Below are 23,398 nucleotides of genomic sequence, written 5' to 3'. Positions count from 1 at the left end.
GCCAGGACTCCACAATACTCACGCAGACTGGAGCTCACGTTTCCTGTCGGACTCGGGAGATTGGAAGTTAGATTGCACAGTGTTCTCATCCATATCCTCCCGTTGGGGTCCATTCTCTTTAGACCTCTTTGCGTCCCGTTTGAACGCCCAACTTCCACGCTTTTACAGCTGGCGTCCGGACCCGGACGCGGAAGCAGTCGATGCGTTCCTCCAGGATTGGACCGGCCACCTCGCATACGCCTTTCCCCCGTTTGCGATTGTGTCTCGAGTTTTGTCTCAGATCCGCCGTCAGGGAGCGGATCTTGTGCTCATAATTCCATTCTGGCCCACACAATCCTGGTTCCCTCAACTCATGGAATGTCTGATCCAATGCCCTCTACTTCTTCCGGTCTTGCCGGACCTCTTGTTGGATCCAGCAGGTTTAGGACACCCTCTCATCATCAACGGCTCCCTTCAGCTCCTGGCATGCAGAATTTCAGGGAACCCTGGGACATCGCTGGAATTTCGGAAACAGCTAGACGTCTATTGGACGAAGCTTGGGCACCGGGAACCAGACGAGCTTATCTATCAGCCTGGAGGTCTTGGACTGATTGGTGCCTGGCTAGGCACCTGGATCCCATTTCAAATACTGTAACGGAAGTTCTTCAGTTTCTTGCTTCACTTTTTGAAGAAGGTAAGGCTTACCGTACCATCAATTTGTACCGTTCTGCCATTTCCGCATTTCACCAAGGGTTTGGCGGGTGTCCCGCTGGTCAGCACCCTCTCGTTTGCAGACTTCTCAAGGGTTCCCGTCTCTCTCGCCCTCCCAGGCCTCGTTTCTCTTCCACTTGGGATGTCTCTTTGATCCTTTCCTTGTTTTCCTCGTTCTAATACGGACCTTTCCCTCCGTCAACTTGCAGCCAAACTGGTCTCCTTATTCTGTTTAATTTCTTGCAAGAGAGTGTCAGACGTCCGCGCTTTGGATCACGACGCTCGTTCTTTCACTCCTGAGGGGGTCGTGTTCAACATCACACGTCGCACCAAAACCAGTATTCGGTCTGTCTCGTACCCCAGTTTCCCAGATTCTCCTGCTCTTTGTCCAGTGTTATGTCTTCAGGAATATGAGGCTCGTATGACCTCTCATCGTTCCATGTCTTCTCCTGAGCTCTTTCTGTCCTATCGGCGTCCTTTCCATCCAGTCTCCACGATCACATTAGCCCGTTGGGTGAAATGGGTTATGACGTTGGCAGGAGTGGATACTGCGATCTTCACTGCTCATTCCACTAGAGGAGCCTCTGCGACATCTATGGCACTAGCTGGAGCGCGTTTGGAGGATATTATGAAGATGGCGGATTGGTCTCGTGTATCTACGTTTCGTGAGTTTTATTTCAGGCCTACGGTTCATGTTTTTTCTTCTGTTGTAGGTCAGCTTTAACCTAGCAATAGGAGCCTCCGTGTCGTGTAATAAAATTACATGATTTTCCTATTTTATGACGTAAAGTCATGATTTTATTAAAGACACGGAGGCGAGTATTGCCCCTCCCATTTCGTTTGCCCTCCCTGAGTTTTTTCTGTTTATACATTATTTACTAGTCTTTGTACATTATTTTTTCATCATCTGATTATGCGGTATATTCATTACTGTACACTGCTGACAATATTTTGTGCGATATTGGGATGTTTTCTACCTTTGTCTTATTTCTTTTCATAGGTTGAATATACTGTCTTCTGGATACGGTTGGTGTTTGATCTTCCGGTTTCTTTCTTCCATTGAAGAGTAGCGTTGTTTTCCGTTGGATTACAGTTTCCGTGGTTGGAGAGTTTGGTTCTAGCCTTCAGAGTTATGGACATCGGTCGTCACCAAAGAAAGAGGAGGAGTCAACAGAGCCAGAGACTATTATACAGGCACAGTGGGGAGGAGCTTGTTGCCATGGTTATCAGTTTGATTGATGCTTTTTTTCTTTGCTGCTGTGAGTTTTAGTAAAGAAAGAGAAAGCAATACTCGCCTCCGTGTCTTTAATAAAATCATGACTTTACGTCATAAAATAGGAAAATCATGTAATTTTCAGAACATCGTCAAATAATTTGGATTCAGAAGGATCGAATAGCAGACGGTTCTTAAATTCTTTGGAAATGCCCAGCCTTTTCTCAGGATCAGACCACTCTTCCATAATCATTTCCTTAATGTTCGCGTTTATTGGGAACACTCTGGCACGTTTAACTCTAAGTCCACCAAACATTTCTTCCTGTATGGAATGTGCTTTCTGGACTTCCTCAACCCCCATGGTAGCACGAACTGCCTTTAAGAGGTCATTCATTTTATCAAATGAAAAGTAGAACTTCCTATTTCCCTCTGACATCTCTCCTTCAGAGAGGGGTTTGTCATCAGCCCATTGCTTGGAAGAAGACGCGTCATCTCCCATGCATTCGGTATCCGAGGGGGACACTAACCTCATTTTTGATCGCTAAGGGGGTTGATGTCCCTGGGTCGTCTCTGTCATAGTCGACATGGAGGACCGTATTTCTTTCTGAATCATGGTTCTGATACCATCCATAAGTGATGGTTGCTCCTCACGAATAACATTAGATATGCAGTCCTTGCAGAGTTCTTTTTTTACATATGACTCAGGTAATCTCTTGAAGCAAGAGATACAGTTTAGAGGCTTTTTAGCTTTCTTCGGCGCCTCCTTTGCCTGAGGATATGAAAAAAACGACCCGGTCAGGAATAATTTTACATAGAGTATCGTGGAGACAACCATGTGCAAAAATAAATAAATAAAATAAAAAAAAGCCAAAAATAAGTGCTCCCACATTTCTATATGCGTAAAAAGCACAGATATGGATGCATAAAAACAGATATCCCACAAGAGGAACTTACAGGAGGCAGCGCTGGGACATCAAGCTCCCTAGGACTTTGCAGCTTAGGGCCCGACATATTGAGACAGTGAAAGTATCACTCTACTCACTCAGACCTCAGATCAGCGTTTGTCTGTGGCTCCCCGCTGTTCTTTTATCCTGCTGCCTCCCGCTCCTGTGAACTTCCGGGTCGTACCACATGACCGCCGCGAACAGGAAGTGACATCATGTGTCTTCAGCGTGCCTGCACGCCGGCCACACTACCAGCTCAACCCACAGGGGGAGAGGAGGAGCCAGTAGCCCGGGAGCAGGCTCCGGATGTACCAAAGCGAGCCCTCCCGATTTCCCCAGCCCAGCACTAGCACTTGGCCGCCGGCGGACTGGGGAGCTCAAAGAAATGAAATGAGCTTAAGGTAAATAGGAGACCGTTCTTACAGGTCTCCCAAGAATAAAAAAAAAAAATTCCACTTCATCTCCCCGACGTGCAGGGAGTAGGGACAGGAAACACTGGGGAATGGTGGTGGGAGGGGGCAATTTAACCTCTTCTCTGTTCCTGCCCTGGGGGGGGGGGGGGGGGGGGGGGGGGGGGGAGATGAGTCTCCTTGGGATGCAGTCATGGTGATATGGAAAATACCTTTAACTTTGTTTTTAAATTATGTACATTAGAAAATGTGATTTTCAATCTTATCTTAGGCTGGATTCACACAGTTTTTAGTGCAGTTTTGAGCCAAATAAAGGTGCACACCAAACACGATGTGATTTGAGCCTTATAGGCTTTTAGATTTACTACTGGCTTTGGCTTTTTAGAACAATAAATGCAGCCTAATGGCGATAACTGCTATTTAGTTATTAAATATAGCCATGTGTGAACACTACCAATGACTGGCTTATTTGACGGATGCACTCACCTGATATTGTGGTAGTTTTTTCCTCTAGTTTTCCCCATGTGCCGTATTTTTCGCCACATAAGACGCACTTTTTCTCCCCCCAAAATGGGGGAAAAATTCCCCTGCGTCTTATGGGGTGAATATTAATGAAGTGCTTCCATTATGGAAGCGCTCATTAGTACCGGAATACCGGGAAGCGGTGAAGGCTCTGTAGTCACCGCTTCCTGGTCCTCGGCTGTCAGCTGTGCAGGGCTGCGCACTGCGTGATGGCGCTCTGTGACCTCACGCTGTGCGCGGTGGTTCACAGAGCACAGCCGACAGCAGGATGAAGAGGATCGCGATGGTGAGGAACGGTGGCATCGAGGAGCAGGAGAGTTAAGTGTTTTTTTATTTTTTTTGCACTGATGGCTGGGGGCTGACATGAGGGATGAGAGCTGACATGAGGGCTGATAGATGGCTGACATGAGGGGGGTTGATCTGAGGCATTGGTGGTCTGATCTGAGGTCTGATTGACATTGGGGTCTGATTGGGGCTGTAAGCTGAGGTCTGATTAACATTGCGGGTCTGATGGCTGGTCTGACCTGAGGTGTAATGGGAAAAAAAAAAATTCTTATTGTTCTCCTCTAAAACTTAGGTGCGTCTTACGGGCCGGTGCGTCTTATAGGGCGAAAAATACGGTATATAAATCCCTCTGGTTTGTTTCCATCCTGTATGTAGCACTTTCTGTTGCGGTGTCCAATCAATCCCATAATGCACTTTTCCTTCTTCTGTCACAGCTCCAGCACCACCCAGCTACTTTATAGCTCCTCCCATCCAGCTAGTTACATAGACACGCCCCCATCACTGCCCCAGTTAACACTTTGACATGCCCATGGACATGACATCACAGGAAATAAGAGCTGCATGGACATGGTCATGTGATCAATGCCCAGAACAGAAGATAGGAGTAATAAAAGGTGAAAGAAAGAAATACATTAGAAAACTATAGTGACCTTCATAAAATTTAAAAGGCAGTTGATGGAAACTGGAAACCCCTTCAGTGCAGTTTTCATACACAGAGTATTTGTGAAAATAAATCTTAAATAACCTGCTTTTTATGGCATTTGTGTTTTTATTAAGCAAAACCGCTGTGGCTAGTTGTCACATTAAAGTCTATAGTGAAACCTAAAACATTCCATTAAAAAGTTGGGGGGGGGGTCCAGTAGCATTAGATTTATTTAAAGCACCATGCTCTAGTATGGAATACATTTTTTTGCTGTTTTTCATTTTTTTCTTTAATGGAACTCAAAAAAATCCAGTAAAAAAATTTATTTTCTAAATGTTGCAAAATAAAAATTGTCCCCAAGAAAATCTGCATTAAAAACGCTATAAATCAATCAGATCTTACTGAAAACTGAACGGTGCACAATCATAATAATCAGTTTCCTGATTCATTGTGAGTTGGTGACAGTCCTGAAAAAAAATCAAAGTCATGCTAATGTAAATGTAACCTTCCGCAGCCATCAGTTCATTCCTAATAAAGGTGGAACAAATAGCTTTGTAATGGTTTGCTGACAAATGCTAATCAGACATTTCAGGCCGCGCTCATTTACATAAACCAGGAGCATGACTATTTATCTTCATTATATAACTGGCGGAAAACCTCAGCACTGATTAATTTTCTACCAGTGACGAGGAAATTAAACACGTGCTACAAATGCAGTTAAACCAAGTCATCACTAACCAGGGTGGATAAAAATCTATTATTTAAAAAAAAAATAATAATAATAATGATTTTTTTTTATATATAAAATGCTTTTTGGAGGGAAATATATTACCATCCAAAGGTTATTCCATCATGGTTTTTTTATTATGTAGAATAAGGCTGTATATGTTAAATTTTTTTGGTAAATAAATTCCATTAATCCATTCACAATGGGAGGGAAGAAATGCAAAAGAGCTCTTAACAAGCTTTGCCTCTAATGCAACCAGATGTAAGGCAGCTATCCTATAAGTCAATATTCAGCTCGTAAAATAAGCCTTGAGACATGACTTGGATATTAAATAAGCCAGCACCTCATCTGCAGACAGCTGTTTCAGGGTGATTGTCCCTCATCAGCGCAGAGCAGAGAGAACTGGCTTAACTGGGTAGGAGGCCTGTGTCTGAAACAGCTGTCTGCAGATGAGGTGCTGGCTTATTTAGTATCCAAATCACGTCTCAAGGCTTATTTTAACCACCTCCGGACCGCTGTACGCACAGACGCGTCCTGGAGGTGGTTGATTCATTCCTCCTGGACGCATATACGCGTCCTCTCGCGAGACGCGAGATTTCCTGTGAACGCGCGCACACAGGCGCGCACGCTCACAGGAACGGAAGGTAAGAGAGTTGATCTCCAGCCTGCCAGCGGCGATCGTTCGCTGGCAGGCTGGAGATGTGTTTTTTTTAACCCCTAACAGGTATATTAGACGCTGTTTTGATAACAGCGTCTAATATACCTGCTACCTGGTCCTCTGGTGGTCCCATTTGTTTGGATCGACCACCAGAGGACACAGGTAGCTCAGTAAAGTCCCACCAAGCACCACTACACTACACTACACCCCCCCCCCGTCACTTATTAACCCCTTATTAGCCCCTGATCACCCCTGATCACCCCATATAGACTCCCTGATCACCCCCCTGTCATTGATTACCCCCCTGTCATTGATCAACCCCCTGTAAAGCTCCATTCAGATGTCCGCATGATTTTTACGGATCCACTGATAGATGGATCGGATCCGCAAAACGCATCCGGACGTCTGAATGAAGCCTTACAGGGGCATGATCAATGACTGTGGTTATCACCCCATATAGACTCCCTGATCACCCCCCTGTCATTGATCACCCCCCTGTCATTGATTACCCCCCTGTAAAGCTCCATTCAGACGTCCGCATGATTTTTACGGATCCACTGATAGATGGATCGGATCCGCAAAACGCATCCGGACGTCTGAATGAAGCCTTACAGGGGCATGATCAATGACTGTGGTGATCACCCCATATAGACTCCCTGATCACCCCCCTGTAAAGCTCCATTCAGATGTCCGCATGATTTTTACGGATCCACTGATAGATGGATCGGATCCGCAAAACGCATCCGGACGTCTGAATGAAGCCTTACAGGGGCATGATCAATGACTGTGGTTATCACCCCATATAGACTCCCTGATCACCCCCCTGTCATTGATCACCCCCCTGTCATTGATTACCCCCCTGTAAAGCTCCATTCAGACGTCCGCATGATTTTTACGGATCCACTGATAGATGGATCGGATCCGCAAAACGCATCCGGACGTCTGAATGAAGCCTTACACGGGCGTGATCAATGACTGTGGTTATCACCCCATATAGACTCCCTGATCACCCCCCTGTCATTGATCACCACCCCTGTCATTGATCACCCCCCCTGTCATTGATCACCCCCCCTGTCATTGATCACCCCCCTGTCATTGATCAACCCCCCTGTCATTGATCACCCCCCTGTAAGGCTCCATTCAGACATTTTTTTGGCCCAAGTTAGCGGAATTATTATTTTTTTTTCTTACAAAGTCTCATATTCCACTAACTTGTGACAAAAAATAAAATCTCACATGAACTCACCATACCCCTCACGGAATCCAAATGCGTAAAATTTTTTAGACATTTATATTCCAGACTTCTTCTCACGCTTTAGGGCCCCTAGAATGCCAGGGCAGTATAAATACCCCACATGTGACCCCATTTCGGAAAGAAGACACCCCCAGGTATTCAGTGAGGGGCATATTGAGTCCATGAAAGATTGAAATTTTTGTCCCAAGTTAGCGGAACGGGAGACTTTGTGAGAAAAAAATAAAAAATATCAATTTCCGCTAACTTGTGCCAAAAAAAAAAAATTTCTATGAACTCGCCATGCCCCTCATTGAATACCTTGGGGTGTCTTCTTTCCAAAATGGGGTCACATGTGGGGTATTTATACTGCCCTGGCATTCTAGGGGCCCCAAAGCGTGAGAAGAAGTCTGGTATCCAAATGTCTAAAAATGCCCTCCTAAAAGGAATTTGGGCCCCTTTGCGCATCTAGGCTGCAAAAAAGTGTCACACATCTGGTATCGCCGTACTCAGGAGAAGTTGGGGAATGTGTTTTGGGGTGTCATTTTACATATACCCATGCTGGGTGAGATAAATATCTTGGTCAAATGCCAACTTTGTATAAAAAAATGGGAAAAGTTGTCTTTTGCCAAGATATTTCTCTCACCCAGCATGGGTATATGTAAAAAGACACCCCAAAACACATTCCCCAACTTCTCCCGAGTACGGAGATACCAGATGTGTGACACTTTTTTGCAGCCTAGGTGGGCAAAGGGGCCCATATTCCAAAGAGCACCTTTCTGATTTCACTGGTCATTTACCTACTTACCACACATTAGGGCCCCTGGAAAATGCCAGGGCAGTATAACTACCCCACAAGTGACCCCATTTTGGAAAGAAGACACCCCAAGGTATTCCGTGAGGGGCATGGCGAGTTCCTAGAATTTTTTATTTTTTGTCACAAGTTAGTGGAAAATGATGATTTTTTTTTTTTTTTTTTTTTTCATACAAAGTCTCATATTCCACTAACTTGTGACAAAAAATAAAAACTTCCATGAACTCACTATGCCCATCAGCGAATACCTTGGGGTCTATTCTTTCCAAAATGGGGTCACTTGTGGGGTAGGTATAATGCCCTGGTATTTTAGGGGCCCAAATGTGTGGTAAGGAGTTTGAAATCAAATTCTGTAAAAAATGACGAGTGAAATCCGAAAGGTGCTCTTTGGAATATGGGCCCCTTTGCCCACCTAGGCTGCAAAAAAGTGTCACACATCTGGTATCTCCGTACTCAGGAGAAGGTGGGGAATGTGTTTTGGGGTGTCATTTTACATATACCCATGCTGGGTGAGATAAATATCTTGGTCAAATGCCAACTTTGTATAAAAAAATGGGAAAAGTTGTCTTTTGCCAAGATATTTCTCTCACCCAGCATGGGTATATGTAAAAAGACACCCCAAAACACATTCCCCAACTTCTCCCGAGTACGGAGATACCAGATGTGTGACACTTTTTTGCAGCCTAGGTGGGCAAAGGGGCCCATATTCCAAAGAGCACCTTTCGGATTTCACTGGTCATTTACCTACTTACCACACATTAGGGCCCCTGGAAAATGCCAGGGCAGTATAACTACCCCACAAGTGACCCCATTTTGGAAAGAAGACACCCCAAGGTATTCCGTGAGGGGCATGGCGAGTTCCTAGAATTTTTTATTTTTTGTCACAAGTTAGTGGAAAATGATGATTTTTTTTTTTTTTTTTTTCATACAAAGTCTCATATTCCACTAACTTGTGACAAAAAATAAAAACTTCCATGAACTCACTATGCCCATCAGCGAATACCTTGGGGTCTCTTCTTTCCAAAATGGGGTCACTTGTGGGGTAGTTATACTGCCCTGGCATTCTAGGGGCCCAAATGTGTGGTAAGGAGTTTGAAATCAAATTCTGTAAAAAATGACGAGTGAAATCCGAAAGGTGCTCTTTGGAATATGGGCCCCTTTGCCCACCTAGGCTGCAAAAAAGTGTCACACATCTGGTATCTCCGTATTCAGGAGAAGTTGGGGAATGTGTTTTGGGGTGTCATTTTACATATACCCATGCTGGGTGAGAGAAATATCTTGGCAAAAGACAACTTTTCCCATTTTTTTATACAAAGTTGGCATTTGACCAAGATATTTATCTCACCCAGCATGGGTATATGTAAAATGACACCCCAAAACACATTCCCCAACTTCTACTGAATACGGAGATACCAGATGTGTGACACTTTTTTGCAGCCTAGGTGGGCAAAGGGGCCCACATTCCAAAGAGCACCTTTCGGATTTCACTGGTCAGTTTTTACAGAATTTGATTTCAAACTCCTTACCACACATTTGGGCCCCTAGAATGCCAGGGCAGTATAACTACCCCACAAGTGACCCCATTTTGGAAAGAAGAGACCCCAAGGTATTTCGTGATGGGCATAGTGAGTTCATGGAAGTTTTTATTTTTTGTCACAAGTTAGTGGAATATGAGACTTTGTAAGAAAAAAAAAATAAAAATAAAAAAATCATCATTTTCCGCTAACTTGTGACAAAAAATAAAAAGTTCTATGAACTCACTATGCCCATCAGCGAATACCTTAGGGTGTGTACTTTCCGAAATGGGGTCATTTGTGGGGTGTTTGTACTGTCTGGGCATTGTAGAACCTCAGGAAACATGACAGGTGCTCAGAAAGTCAGAGCTGCTTCAAAAAGCGGAAATTCACATTTTTGTACCATAGTTTGTAAACGCTATAACTTTTACCCAAACCATTTTTTTTTTACCCAAACATTTTTTTTTTATCAAAGACATGTAGAACAATAAATTTAGAGCAAAATTTATATATGGATGTCATTTTTTTTGCAAAATTTTACAACTGAAAGTGAAAAATGTCATTTTTTTGCAAAAAAATCGTTAAATTTCGATTAATAACAAAAAAAGTAAAAATGTCAGCAGCAATGAAATACCACCAAATGAAAGCTCTATTAGTGAGAAGAAAAGGAGGTAAAATTCATTTGGGTGGTAAGTTGCATGACCGAGCAATAAATGGTGAAAGTAGTGTAGGTCAGAAGTGTAAAAAGTGGCCTGGTCTTTCAGGGTGTTTAAGCACTGGGGGCTGAGGTGGTTAAGAGCTGAATATTGACTTGCAGGATAGCTGCCTTACATCTGGTGGCATTAGAGGCAAAGCTTGTTAAGAGCTCATTTGCATTTCTTCCCTCCCAGAATTCCAGAGGAGCATGTATGGCCTAAAAGTCTCCTCACACTGATTAAGGTGCGCTCTCCCTAAAGAGAGTTAGTTTCCCCCTCATGTCCATTCACAATGTCATGCTCTTCCAAAGGTTTTTGTAAGATTATTGGGCAGTTTCTCTGCCTACAAGATATTATCACAGATGCTTGGTTTACTTTTGCAGCTCTCAAAACTGAATTTGACTCAGGAGAGATCACATGCCTCTTCTTCACAGCAAAAATGTTATAACATGAACAGAGTTGAGAAAAAGACCTTAAAGGGGTTCTGCACTTTCATTTAACTGATGATCTATCCACTGGATAGATCATCAGCTTCTGATCGGCCGGGGTCCGACACCCAGGACCCTCGCCGATCAGCTGTTTGAGAAGGCAGCGGCGCTCCAGCAGCGCCGCGGCCTTCTCACTGTTTACCGCCGGCCCACTGACGTCACGACTAGTATCCACTAGCATGGGCGCGGCTAAGCTCCATTCAAGTGAACAGAGCTTAGCCCCGCCCACGCTAGTTGATACTAGTCGTGACGTCACTGGGCCGGCGGTAAACAGTGAGAAGGCCGCGGCACTGCTGGAGCGCCGCTGCCTTCTCAAACAGCTGATCGGCGGGTGTCCCGGGTGTCGGACCCCGCCAATCAGAAGCTGATGATCTATCCAGAGGATAGATCATCAGTTAAATGAAAGTGCAGAACCCCTTTAATCCTAACTTCTACAAACCTATGAATACAGAATCAACCTAATCAAACTAATATGAAAAGGTGTTATTCTAAAAATCTTCATCTACTTGCATATTATAAGTTATACCAGCAAGAATTAGTCTTTATGTAGAAAACTATGATTTAAATCAAGCCTTACTGACTAGTGATTTAAATCAAATCCACCCTGTCACTAACACATTTAATCTGCAATCAGCATCATTTTGCCATTAAACACTTATGCGATGTTTCATGTGAGGTGTATGCACTTCCCGATGTTAGCCACAAGGACACTCATGGCAGTCGACAGGGACCAATAATAAGCTCAACACAAAGCCGATTTCCATTAAGGCCTCGTTCCCATCTCCATTTGGGCTCATGCACACGACAGTATGGCTTTTTCAGTGTTTTGCGGTCCGTTTTTTTACGGATCCGTTGTTCCGTTTATTGTTTACGTTGCGTTTCCTTTCCGTTTTTTACATAGAAAAAATTGGGCTGGGCATAACATTTTCAATAGATGGTTCAGCAAAAATGGAACGGATACGGAAGACATACGGATGCATTTCCGTATGTGTTCCGTTTTTTTTGCGGACCCATTGACTTCAATGGAGCCAAGCACCGTGATTTGCGGACAAGAATAGGACATGTTCTATCTTTTCACGGTACGGAAATACGGAAATACTGAAACGGAATGCACACGGAGCCACTTCAGTTTTTTTTTGCTGAACCATTAAAAAGAATGGTTCAGTATATGTACCGCATACTGAACTCAAAAAAACGGCCAGTATACTGAACGCAAAATATTGTCGTGTGCATGAGCCCTTTCTGTGATCTTCCACAAATGCCGGCCAGACCAAAAACCGTTGCACGTAACTGTTTTTTTCCGGCTGAGACCCAGCATTTATGCTAGAAATCTGCCAGACCTCATTGTAGTGAACGGGGATCCGGCAGTGAAGTAGAGGTTCCAGCAGGCAGCTCTGTGCCAGAACAGTCTTCCGGATCTCAAGATGGAGATGTGAACAAGGCCCAAGTCATGGCCGCAAGCATCATATTTTATCCACTGTGTGTTGACCTGAAATCCGCTGCAGAAGTCACACGTTAAATGCAGATTTTGCTGCAGACTGGATCCATTGAATACAATGCATCTGACCTTGTGCTAAAATGAAAAAATAAATAAATAAAAACCATTATTCTGGACTTAACACCAAAATAACAAGAGATTTGGTGTTCTTCACTACTTTTCACAGTGGTCTACGTTTAAGAGCTAAAAAGGAGCTTAGACCTGGATTATCACTCATTATGTGCGACTTTTGCAAAACCTATGCCAGGCAACTCCCTGGTATACTTTTACATCTAAAAGGTGTAAAAACCACATTACACTCATGCCTAGGGTTGCACCGGGCATCGAAGTATCTATACCCAATCAATACTTTTAGACCCGGATCGATACGATACAGGGTCTTACTGTTTACAGATACTAGGCTGTGCTGCCTGGTATCAGTTAGAGAACATGGCACGCGCAGCTCTCAGTGCGCGCCATGTTCTCTTCACTAGCACAGTGGAGAAGGAGGCAGTCCCTCCCTCCCCACTGTGACGCGGCTGCCGCTGCCACCAATAGGGAGATAGCAGGGAGGAAGAGGGGAGGGACTGTGGCCACTGCGCCAATAATGAATATAAAACACATTAATTCAAGTATAGGCAGCGGGTGCTGGTGGCGGTATCACATACCAGGCACAGCGATCCGCCGAACCGCGGCAATTAACCCCTCAGGTGCCACACCTGAGGGGTTAATTGCCGTGGTCCGGCGGATCGCATGCCCTGTTATTGAGGCCGGGTATGTGATTCAGCCGCCCCCGTATTATAAATTATAGCGATTGGTTGCGTAGTGCACTCTCATCCTCCCCCCCCCCAGTATTAGTATCATTGGTGGCGCAGTGGCCACAGTCGCACCCCCCCCCCCCCCCCCATTGTTATATTCATTGGTGGCAGTCGCCACAGGGTCCCCTCCTCTTCATTGGTGGCACTGGCAGTTCCGATCGGAGCCCCAGCAGTGTAATCGCAACCAGGACGCTACTGAAGCATTGCCATGGTAAGCTCCCTGCTGCTGTGTGTACTATGCACAGCGCAGAAGGGAGCGTGTAAAGTCCTATTTACCCTAATAGAGCGCTATTAGGGTGAATAGGACAAGGGTTGTAGCCCGTAAGGGGGCTAATAGTTAGTAAATAAAAAGTTTAAAAAAAAATAATAATAATAAAATACTAAAAGTTTAATTTGTCCCCTTTCCCAATCTTACATATAAAATGTACAAACAAAAAACATTACATATCGCCACGCCCGAAAAAGTGTGAACTATTAAATATTAAAAAATATTTCCAATGCGGTGAGCGCCGTAACAAAAAAAAAAAAAAATTACAACTGCGCGATTCGCCATTTTTAGCCACCTTGTTCTATTATGGGCCGGACGTTCCATAAAATATGGAAAGCACACAGCTTTTTTGGCGTTTTACTTTTCCCAAGTGCTATCGAATGGTATCGAGTATCGCAATACTTTTTTATGGTATCGAAATCGAATCAAAATTTTGGTATCAAATAATGTTCAAAAGCTTTGCTAAGTTATTGAAAAGGAATTTTTTATTTTTTTTTAATAATAAAGTATTTAGACCCTTTACTAAGTACTTAGTTGAAGCATCTTTGGCAGTGATTACAGCCTCCAGTCTTCTTGGATATGATGCCACAAGGTTTGCACACCTGAATTTGGGGATATTCTGCCGTTCTTCTCAAGCTCTTTCAGTTAGGACACTGTTGGTGGACAGCCATTTTCAGTTCTTTCCAAATTTGTTCGATTGGGTTCAAGTCTAGGCCACTCAAGGACATTCACAGAGCTTTCCCCAAGCCCCTCCTTTGCTTAGAATCATTGTCTTGTTGGAAGGTAAACCTTTGGCCCAGTCTGAGGTCAAGAGCACACTGCATCAAGAATATCTCTGTACTTTGCTCCATTCATTTTCTCTCAACCCTCACTAGTCTGACTGTCCCAGCCGCTAAAAAACACCACCGCATGATGCTGCCACCACTATGCTTCAATGTAGGGATGGTGTTGGGCACTCCTTGGTTTCTCCCAAACATGACGCTAAAAATTGAGGCCAAAAAATGCAATCCTTGTTTTATCAGACCAGAGAATCTTCTGAGAGTCCTTTAAGTGCTTTTTTGCTTCTGCCATCTGCACATAAGATTTTGGAAGCTCAGCCAGAGTGACCATTGGGTTCTTAGTCACCTCTCTTACCAAAGGCCCTTTTATTCTCTGCTTACTAAAAAGGTACATTTACACACACACACAGATCCGCAACGGACAGCAAAACGTTGCAGGCAGCATTTGGGTGTCTGCCTCCAGAGCAGAATGGTTACTGAACGGAGGCAAACTGATGCATTCTGAGCGGATCCTTTTCCATTCAGAATGCATTAGGGCAAAACTGATCTGTTTTGGACCACTTGTGAGAGCCCATGACAGATCTCACAAACGGAAAGCCAAAACGAGAGTGTAAAAGTAGCCTTAGGTAAGAAGGGTAAAACCCTATTCTCTAAAATGACAATATAAGGTAGATTTACGGATTATGCACCTATCTAACCCTACCTTCCTAGCTGATGTAATGGCTCGAAGGAAAGCAGTTTGAACAATAGGATCTTACTGGTAACTCCTGAAGAGGCACAAATGTTGCCGCCATAAAAACAGACACTATATTAAGATCACAAGGAGGTGTACAGATTACCATAGGATTACAAGCCAAAAGGAACACTCAGCACTAGCTAGGAATGGGTTCCAGAGGTGAGACCCAGACCTTTATCCAGAATGGGAACCCCAAAATGAAGAAGAGCACATTGCATTAGAGTTCTGAAAATAGCTGTGCGAGTGCATTCAGCTATCTTCGGAAGTCCTATAGAGGTGAATTTAGAGTGCACTTTGCGCATGCATAGCCTAGCGGCAATTTTTTAAAACTTTCATAGCTGTGCAGTGTGCTCTCCTTCATTTTGGGACTGGCACCTATCTGATATTGGTGGCATACCCTAGAGCAGGGGTAGGCAACCTCCGGCACTCCAGCTGTTGTGAAACTACAACTCCCAGCATGCATACTTGTTCTGCTCTTCTAAGAACTCTCATAGAAATGAATGAAGCATGCTGGGAATTGTAGTTTCACAACAGCTGGAGTGCCGAAGGTTGCTGATCCCTGCCCTAGAGCGATATGCCACCAATGTCCGAGATGGGAATACCCCTTTAAAGAGGACCCATCACCATGAAATGCAATGCAATCTGAAAGCACCATGTTATAGAGCAGGAGGAGCTGAGCAGATTGATAGTTTTGTGGGAAAAGATTCAGTAAAACCTGTAATTTATACATTTATATGTTTGGTTTTTCACTTCCTGTGAACAGCTATCGGTACAGGGAGGAGGTGTTACCAGTGACTGAAAGCTATCTCTTATCTCAATGCTGATGACCCCTCCCTTCTGTACTGATAGCTGTTCATAGGAGGTAGAAAAAGTAGAGATATAAATGTATAAATTACAGGTTTTACTAAATCTTATCCCACAAAAAATTACATCAATCGGCTATACTCCTACTCTGTAACATGGTGCTTTCAGATTGTACTGCTTTTTGTGGCGACAGGTCATCTTTAGAGTGCAACTAACTTTTCAAGAAACTTTGCAATAATCAATAGTACAGTGTATAAATGATAAATGGTAATTAGATCATTTGCATTTGGCATATTTTTTTTAGCAGTTTTCCCTCTGCAGGCTCTGTCTCTAGTTTACAGTTCTCCAAGATCTGGTGGGTGGAAAACACTCCCATCTACTGCACACAAAGTAGAGGAGAATCTGCTTCATAACTTTCTCACACTCACTCAGAAGCGGCCACAGGATCATAGAGTTCTTTACGGGGCGTACGGACCTGCATGGATGTGAATTTAGCAGTGGGAACAGGAAAAAAAAAAAAGAGGAGATCGAAACTTGCTATGCAGTCTCTCTTGCTGTGTGTGGGGGGGAAGGGGGGGGGGGGAGAGACAAAGATAACAGGAGAACTAGACATTTCTCTCTGATACAATATATTACAAGGTTCCTTAGGGTGCCTGTACTATTGATTTATGCACAGTTTTGCGAAAGGTTAATAGCCATTTAATTTCTTGTTCAAACCTTCCTAAAGGAATTAGAATTCAAGCACTGACGGAATCTCAGTGCAACAAATAATGGCAATAGGTTTACCAGCATATTTATAAAAGGCTCTCCAAATCCTAAGTTAAATTTCAGAAGTCAGCTGCTTCCTGCAAGCTAAGAGGATAGAAATTACTTGCTTAGAAAGGCCTTCCTTACTTAAAATCTGCCACTCAAGAGCCAGGCTGTACACATGTACGCTACGTTTGCATGTCTATGCGAGGGGCTGGAAAAATTGACGACATTGAATGAGCGATCAGACAACAGCTATCAAAGAGGTAGGTATATGGCATTACTATAACATTACTCATTATCCTATTGGTATAAAGTGTAAACTATTATAGGAAAACAAAGGATAAAAAGTAAAACTAAAAAATTGCATAAGATAACTGTAAAAATAAAGTAGTGTCACCACCAAGTATAGCTCATCTGATTACCTGTCTTGTACATCCTTCATAAGATGTTGCATGTCAACCTCTTGCTTTCTTAGGGTTCCAAAAGAAGACTGACTTTGTATTTTTTCAGTCCCACCAATATTTCCTTGAACAGCGACAAAATCTGCATCAACAGTACCCTGTATTACATCATCACATTTTTCTTCATATTTCACAAACTCCGATTCCACCACAACTAAAAGAGAAAACAGGAAGAAAGTGAGTTAGGTGTGAAAGGATACAGGGGAAAAAAGAAAGCTCACTACTGCCTTCATGACTTACTCGTGGAGGGTGCAGCCTAATCCATAAACTGTTTAGCATTACTATTTTGTATACAATATGTGATGTTCTGCTTATGACTTGGGGGGCAGTCTTTTCTAGGTGGCCTGAAGAAAATAATTACTATATGTCATTTAATCTGGTACAGGTTTCAAATTATGCTATACACTCACCTAAAGAATTATTAGGAACACCATACTAATACTGTGTTGGACCCCCTTTTGCCTTCAGAACTGCCTTAATTCTACGTGGCATTGATTCCACAAGGTGCTGATGGCATTCTTTAGAAATGTTGGCCCATATTGATAGGATAGTATCTTGCAGTTGATGGAGATTTGAGGGATGCACATCCAGGGCACGAAGCTCCCGTTCCACCACATCCCAAAGATGCTCTACTGGGTTGAGATCTGGTGACTGTGGGGGCCATTTTAGTACAGTGAACTCATTGTCATGTTCAAGAAGCCAATTTGAAATGATTCGAGCTTTGTGACATGGTGCATTATCCTGCTGGAAGTAGCCATCAGAGGATGGGTACATGGTGGTCATGAAGGGATGGACATGGTCAGAAACAATGCTCAGGTAGCCCGTAGCATTTAAACGATGCCCAATTGGCACTAAGGGGCCTAAAGTGTGCCCAGAAAACATCCCCCACACCATTACACCACCACCACCAGCCTGCACAATGGTAAGAAGGCATGATGGATACATGTTCTCATTCTGTTTACGCCAAATTCGGACTCTACCATTTGAATGTCTCAACAGAAATCGAGACTCATCAGACCAGGCAACATTTTTCCAGTCTTCAACAGTCCAATTTTAGTGAGCTCGTGCAAATTGTAGCCTCTTTTTCCTATTTGTAGTGGAGATGAGTGGTACCCGGTGGGGTCTTCTGCTGTTGTAGCCCATCCGCCTCAAGGTTGTGCGTGTTGTGGCTTCACAAATGCTTTGCTGCATACCTCGGTTGTAACGAGTGGTTATTTCAGTCAACGCTGCTCTTCTATCAGCTTAAATCAGTCGGCCCATTCTCCACTGACCTCTAGCATCCACAATGCAATTTTGCCCACAGGACTGCCGCATACTGGATGTTTTTCCCTTTTCACACCATTCTTTGTAAACCCTAGAAATGGTTGTGCATGAAAATCCCAGTAACTGAGCAGATTGTGAAATACTCAGACCGGCCCGTCTCGCACCAACAACCATGCCACGCTCAAAATTGCTTAACCACCTCAGCCCCCATAGCTTAAACACCCTTAATGACCAGGCCACTTTTTACACTTCTGCACTACACTACTTTCACCGTTTATTGATCGGTCATGCAACTTACCACCCAAATGAATTTTACCTCCTTTTCTTCTCACTACTAGAGCTTTCATTTGGTGGTATTTCATTGCTGCTGACATTTTTACTTTTTTTTGTTATTAATCAAAATTTAACGATTTTGTTGCAAAAAAAATGAAATTTTTCACTTTCAGTTGTAAAATTTTGCAAAAAAACGACATCCATATATAAATTCTCTAAATTTATTGTTCTACATGTCTTTGATAAAAAAAAATGGTTTGGGTAAAAGTTATAGCGTTTACAAACTATGGTACAAAAATGTGAATTTCCGCTTTTTGAAGCAGCTCTGACTTTCTGAGCACCTGTCATGTTTCCTGAGGTTCTACAATGGCCAGACAGTACAAACACCCCACAAATGACCCCATTTCGGAAAGTAGACACCCTAAGGTATTCGCTGATGGGCATAGTGAGTTCATAGAACTTTTTATTTTTTGTCACAAGTTAGCGGAAAATGATGATTTTTATTTTTATTTATTCTTTCTTACAAAGTCTCATATTCCACTAACTTCTGACAAAAAATAAAAACTTCCATGAACTCACTATGCCCATCACGAAATACCTTTGGGTGTCTTCTTTCCAAAATGGGGTCACTTGAGGGGTAGTTATACTGTCCTGGCATTTTAGGGGCCCAAATGCGTGCGAAGTAGTTTGAAATCAAAATCTGTAAAAAATGGCCGGTGAAATCCGAAAGGTGCTCTTTGGAATGTGGGCCAGTTTGCCCACCTAGGCTGCAAAAAAGTGTCACATGTGGTATTGCCGTACTCAGGAGAAGTTGGGCAATGTGTTTTGGGGTGTCATTTTACATATACCCATGCTGGGTGAGAGAAATATCTCGGTCAAATGCCAACTTTGTATAAAAAAAAAAAAAATGGGAAAAGTTGGCATTTGACCGAGATATTTATCTCACCCAGCATGGGTATATGTAAAAAGACACCCCAAAACACATTGCACAACTTCTCCGGAGTACGGTGATACCAGATGTGTGCCACTTTTTTGCAGCCTAGGTGGGCAAAGGGGCCCACATTCCAAAGAGCACCTTTCGGATTTCACCGGCCATTTTTTACAGATTTTGATTTCAAACTACTTGCCACACATTAGGGCCCCTAGAATGCCAGGGCAGTATAACTACCCCACAAGTGACCCCATTTTGGAAAGAAGACACCCCAAGGTATTTCGTGATGGGCATAGTGAGTTCATGGAAGTTTTTATTTTTTGTCACAAGTTAGTGGAATCTGAGACTTTTTTTTTTCTCCTTACAAAATCATCATTTTCCGCTAACTTGAGACAAAAAATAAAAAATTCTAGGAACTCGCCATGCCCCTCACGGAATACCTTGGGGTGTCTTCTTTCCAAAATGGGGTCACTTGTGGGGTAGTTATACTGCCCTGGCATTCTAGGGGCCCTAATGTGTGGTAAGTAGTTTGAAATCAAAATGTGTAAAAAATGACCTGTGAAATCCTAAAGGTGCTCTTTGGAATGTGGGCCCCTTTGCCCACCTAGGCTGCAAAAAAGTGTCACACATGTGGTATCGCCGTACTCAGGAGAAGTTGGGCAATGTGTTTTGGGGTGTCTTTTTACATATACTCATGCTGGGTGAGAGAAATATCTCGGCAAAAGACAACTTTTCCCATTTTTTATACAAAGTTGGCATTTGACCAAGATATTTATCTCACCCAGCATGGGTATATGTAAAATGACACTTTTTTGCAGCCTAGATGCGCAAAGGGGCCCACATTCCTTTTATGATGGCAGTTTTAGACATTTGGATCCCAGACTTCTTCTCACGCTTTAGAGCCCCTAAAATGCCAGGGCAGTATAAATACCCCACATGTGACCCCATTTTGGAAAGAAGACACCCCAAGGTATTCAATGAAGGGCATGGCCAGTTCATAGAAATATATATATTTTTTTTTTTTACACAGTTGCTTCAATGCATTTAGGGGGGTGGTCCTGGTCAAGACAATCTCCTGAACTCCAAACTGAATGTCAGAATGGGAAAGAAAGGTGATTTAAGCAATTTTGAGCGTGGCATTGTTGTTGGTGCCAGACGGGCCGGTCTGAGTATTTCACAATCTGCTCAGTTACTGGGATTTTCATGCACAACCATTTCTAGGGTTTACAAAGAATGGTGTGAAAAGGGAAAAACATCCAGTATGCGGCAGTCCTGTGGGCAAAAATGCCTTGTGGATGCTAGAGGTCAGAGGAGAATGGGCCGACTGATTCAAGCTGATAGAAGAGCAACGTTGACTGAAATAACCACTCGTTACAACCGAGGTATGCAGCAAAGCATTTGTGAAGCCACAACACGCACAACCTTGAGGCGGATGGGCTACAACAGCAGAAGACCCCACCGGGTACCACTCATCTCCACTACAAATAGGAAAAAGAGGCTACAATTTGCACGAGCTCACTAAAATTGGACTGTTGAAGACTGGAAAAATGTTGCCTGGTCTGACGAGTCTCGATTTCTGTTGAGACATTCAAATGGTAGAGTCCGAATTTGGCGTAAACAGAATGAGAACATGTATCCATCATGCCTTGTTACCACTGTGCAGGCTGGTGGTGGTGGTGTAATGGTGTGGGGGATGTTTTCTGGGCACACTTTAGGCCCCTTAGTGCCAATTGGGCATCGTTTAAATGCCACAGGCTACCTGAGCATTGTTTCTGACCATATCCATCCCTTCATGACCACCATGTACCCATCCTCTGATGGCTACTTCCAGCAGGATAGTGCACCATGTCACAAAGCTTGAATCATTTCAAATTGGTTTCTTGAACATGACAATGAGTTCACTGTACTAAAATGGCCCCACAGTCACCAGATCTCAACCCAATAGAGCATCTTTGGGATGTGGTGGAACAGGAGCTTCGTGCCCTGGATGTGCATCCCTCAAATCTCCATCAACTGCAAGATGCTATCCTATCAATATGGGCCAACATTTCTAAAGAATGCTATCAGCACCTTGTGGAATCAATGCCACGTAGAATTAAGGCAGTTCTGAAGGCAAAAGGGGGTCCAACACCGTATTAGTATGGTGTTCCTAATAATTCTTTAGGCGAGTGTATACCTCCTGCTGTTTTCTGTATTCCAGATGGTGCTTTAAATAACAGGTTCCTTTGCGTAAAGTGTGAAGATGTAGTTTCTGATCATTTGAATTCCATTTTGCATCGGTTCATTTAAATTTCATTTTAAGAGCTGTGACTGCAGGTGCAACGGAGTAAGGCTTGGTCTACATATTTTCTCAAGGTTGTTTTGGAATTTTGACTCGTTGCGGACCTAGGAACTGGACGCTCCAATGTCTGAGGTGAAAACAGATGAACAACACATACACAGTGACAATTATGGAGCACATGCATTGGCTACGTTCCACTAGAGAATGGAGATTTTTGTTTAATCGGTATAAAGCTGTAACCCTTAAAGGGATTCTGTCACCAAGTTTTGGGCTATAGAGCTGCGGACATGCACGGCTAGATCGCCGCTAGCATGTCCGCAATATACCTGTCCTATAGGGCTGTGTGCTTTTATTTTCTTTAAAAAAGGATTTTAGAGATATGTAAATTAGTCTTGTATGTGTCCAAGGGGCTGTACGAACCTTCCTGGAGCCCAGCCGTGCTCAGCCAAGCCCGCCTGTGAAGGAGCCCAGCACTGCCTATGTCCTCCGAATCTCCTCCTTTCATCAACGATAGATTGCCGTAATCTTGCGATGCGCGAGCTCGCGCATGCGCAGTAACGCTATAGTGTTCCTTCCCTGTGCTGGCATCAGCCTCAGGGAAAGAACTGCGCATCGCGAGATTATGGCAATCTATCGTTGATGAAATGAGGAGATTCGGAGGACATAGGCGGTGCTGGGCTCCTTCACATGCGGGCGTGGCTGGGCTCCAGGAAGGTTCGTACAGCCCCTTGGACACATACAAGACTCATTTACATATCTCTAAAATCCTTTTTTAAAGAAAATAAAAGCACACAGCCCTATAGGACAGGTATATTGCGGACATGCTATCAGCTCTATAGCACAAAACTTGGTGACAGAATCCCTTTAAGGAAAGAAGTCAGAAGCTCATCCTACGGGGGGACACCTCGTGTAGGGACCTAATCGGTGTTTTCCCGATCGAGACGGACTGCTTTCGCTGAAAGGGCTTCCCAGCTGATGGCGCTGTCAGATGATGTTAACTCAAATCGGTGATGTATGTAGCTTCATCCTGGATATAGTCAGAACTCCCGATGAAGTGTTGATGTAATTATGTATTATGTTCTTTATCCTTTGTATATAAGTGCAAAAGAAGGACATTATATCACTATATGTATATACTACTTATTATATTTAATAAAATCATATTATAAACTAGGGATCGACCAATATTGATTTTTTAGAGCCGATACCGATGACCAGTGAACTTTCAGGCCGATAGCTTACACCGATATTCTGTGCATTTTCATTTTTGAAAGAAAAAAATAAATAAATCTGTTACAGCGTTCACCACTTCAGATTTTTTTTTAAATATATTTTAAGTTTGGACTTTTTGGATGTGGCAATGTGATATGTTTATTTATTTATTGTTTATATATTTTATATGTAAAATTAGGGAAGGAGGTGATTGATACTTAATATTTGTGTTGTTTTTTTTTACTTTTTATTTAATAACTATTTTCCCCCTTAAGGGCCAGAACCTGGGATCTTAAACCCTTGTCCTATTCACCCTAATAGAGCTCTATCAGGGTGAAAAGGACTTCACACTGTCCCTGCTGCCCTGTGCATAGTGCACACAGCAGCAGGGAGATTACAATGGCAGCCAGGGCTTCAGTAGCATCCTGGCTGCCATGGAAACCGATCGGAGCCCCAGGATTACACTGCTGGGGCTCCTATCAGAAGCTGCCACTGCCACCAATGAGGAGGA

At 43.4% G+C, this 23,398-nt stretch overlaps 1 protein-coding gene across 2 annotated transcripts in view; it reads right to left on the bottom strand.

Moving 5' to 3' along the window:
* GSDME (gasdermin E) overlaps window positions 1-23,398 on the bottom strand; it is a 162,268-nt gene that overhangs the window by 113,465 nt on the left and 25,405 nt on the right. For both annotated transcript variants that reach the window (XM_040433634.1, XM_040433635.1), the window contains exon 3: window positions 16,889-17,081. In XM_040433634.1, coding sequence (XP_040289568.1) covers window positions 16,889-17,081 — 193 coding nt within the window. The remainder of the gene's footprint in view (window positions 1-16,888; window positions 17,082-23,398) is intronic.

This window comes from Bufo bufo, chromosome 5 (assembly GCF_905171765.1).
Source record: "Bufo bufo chromosome 5, aBufBuf1.1, whole genome shotgun sequence".
Classification (NCBI taxonomy): domain Eukaryota; kingdom Metazoa; phylum Chordata; class Amphibia; order Anura; family Bufonidae; genus Bufo; species Bufo bufo.
Note: the sequence above shows the minus strand (reverse complement) of the source record. Positions and strands in the feature narration are given on the sequence as shown.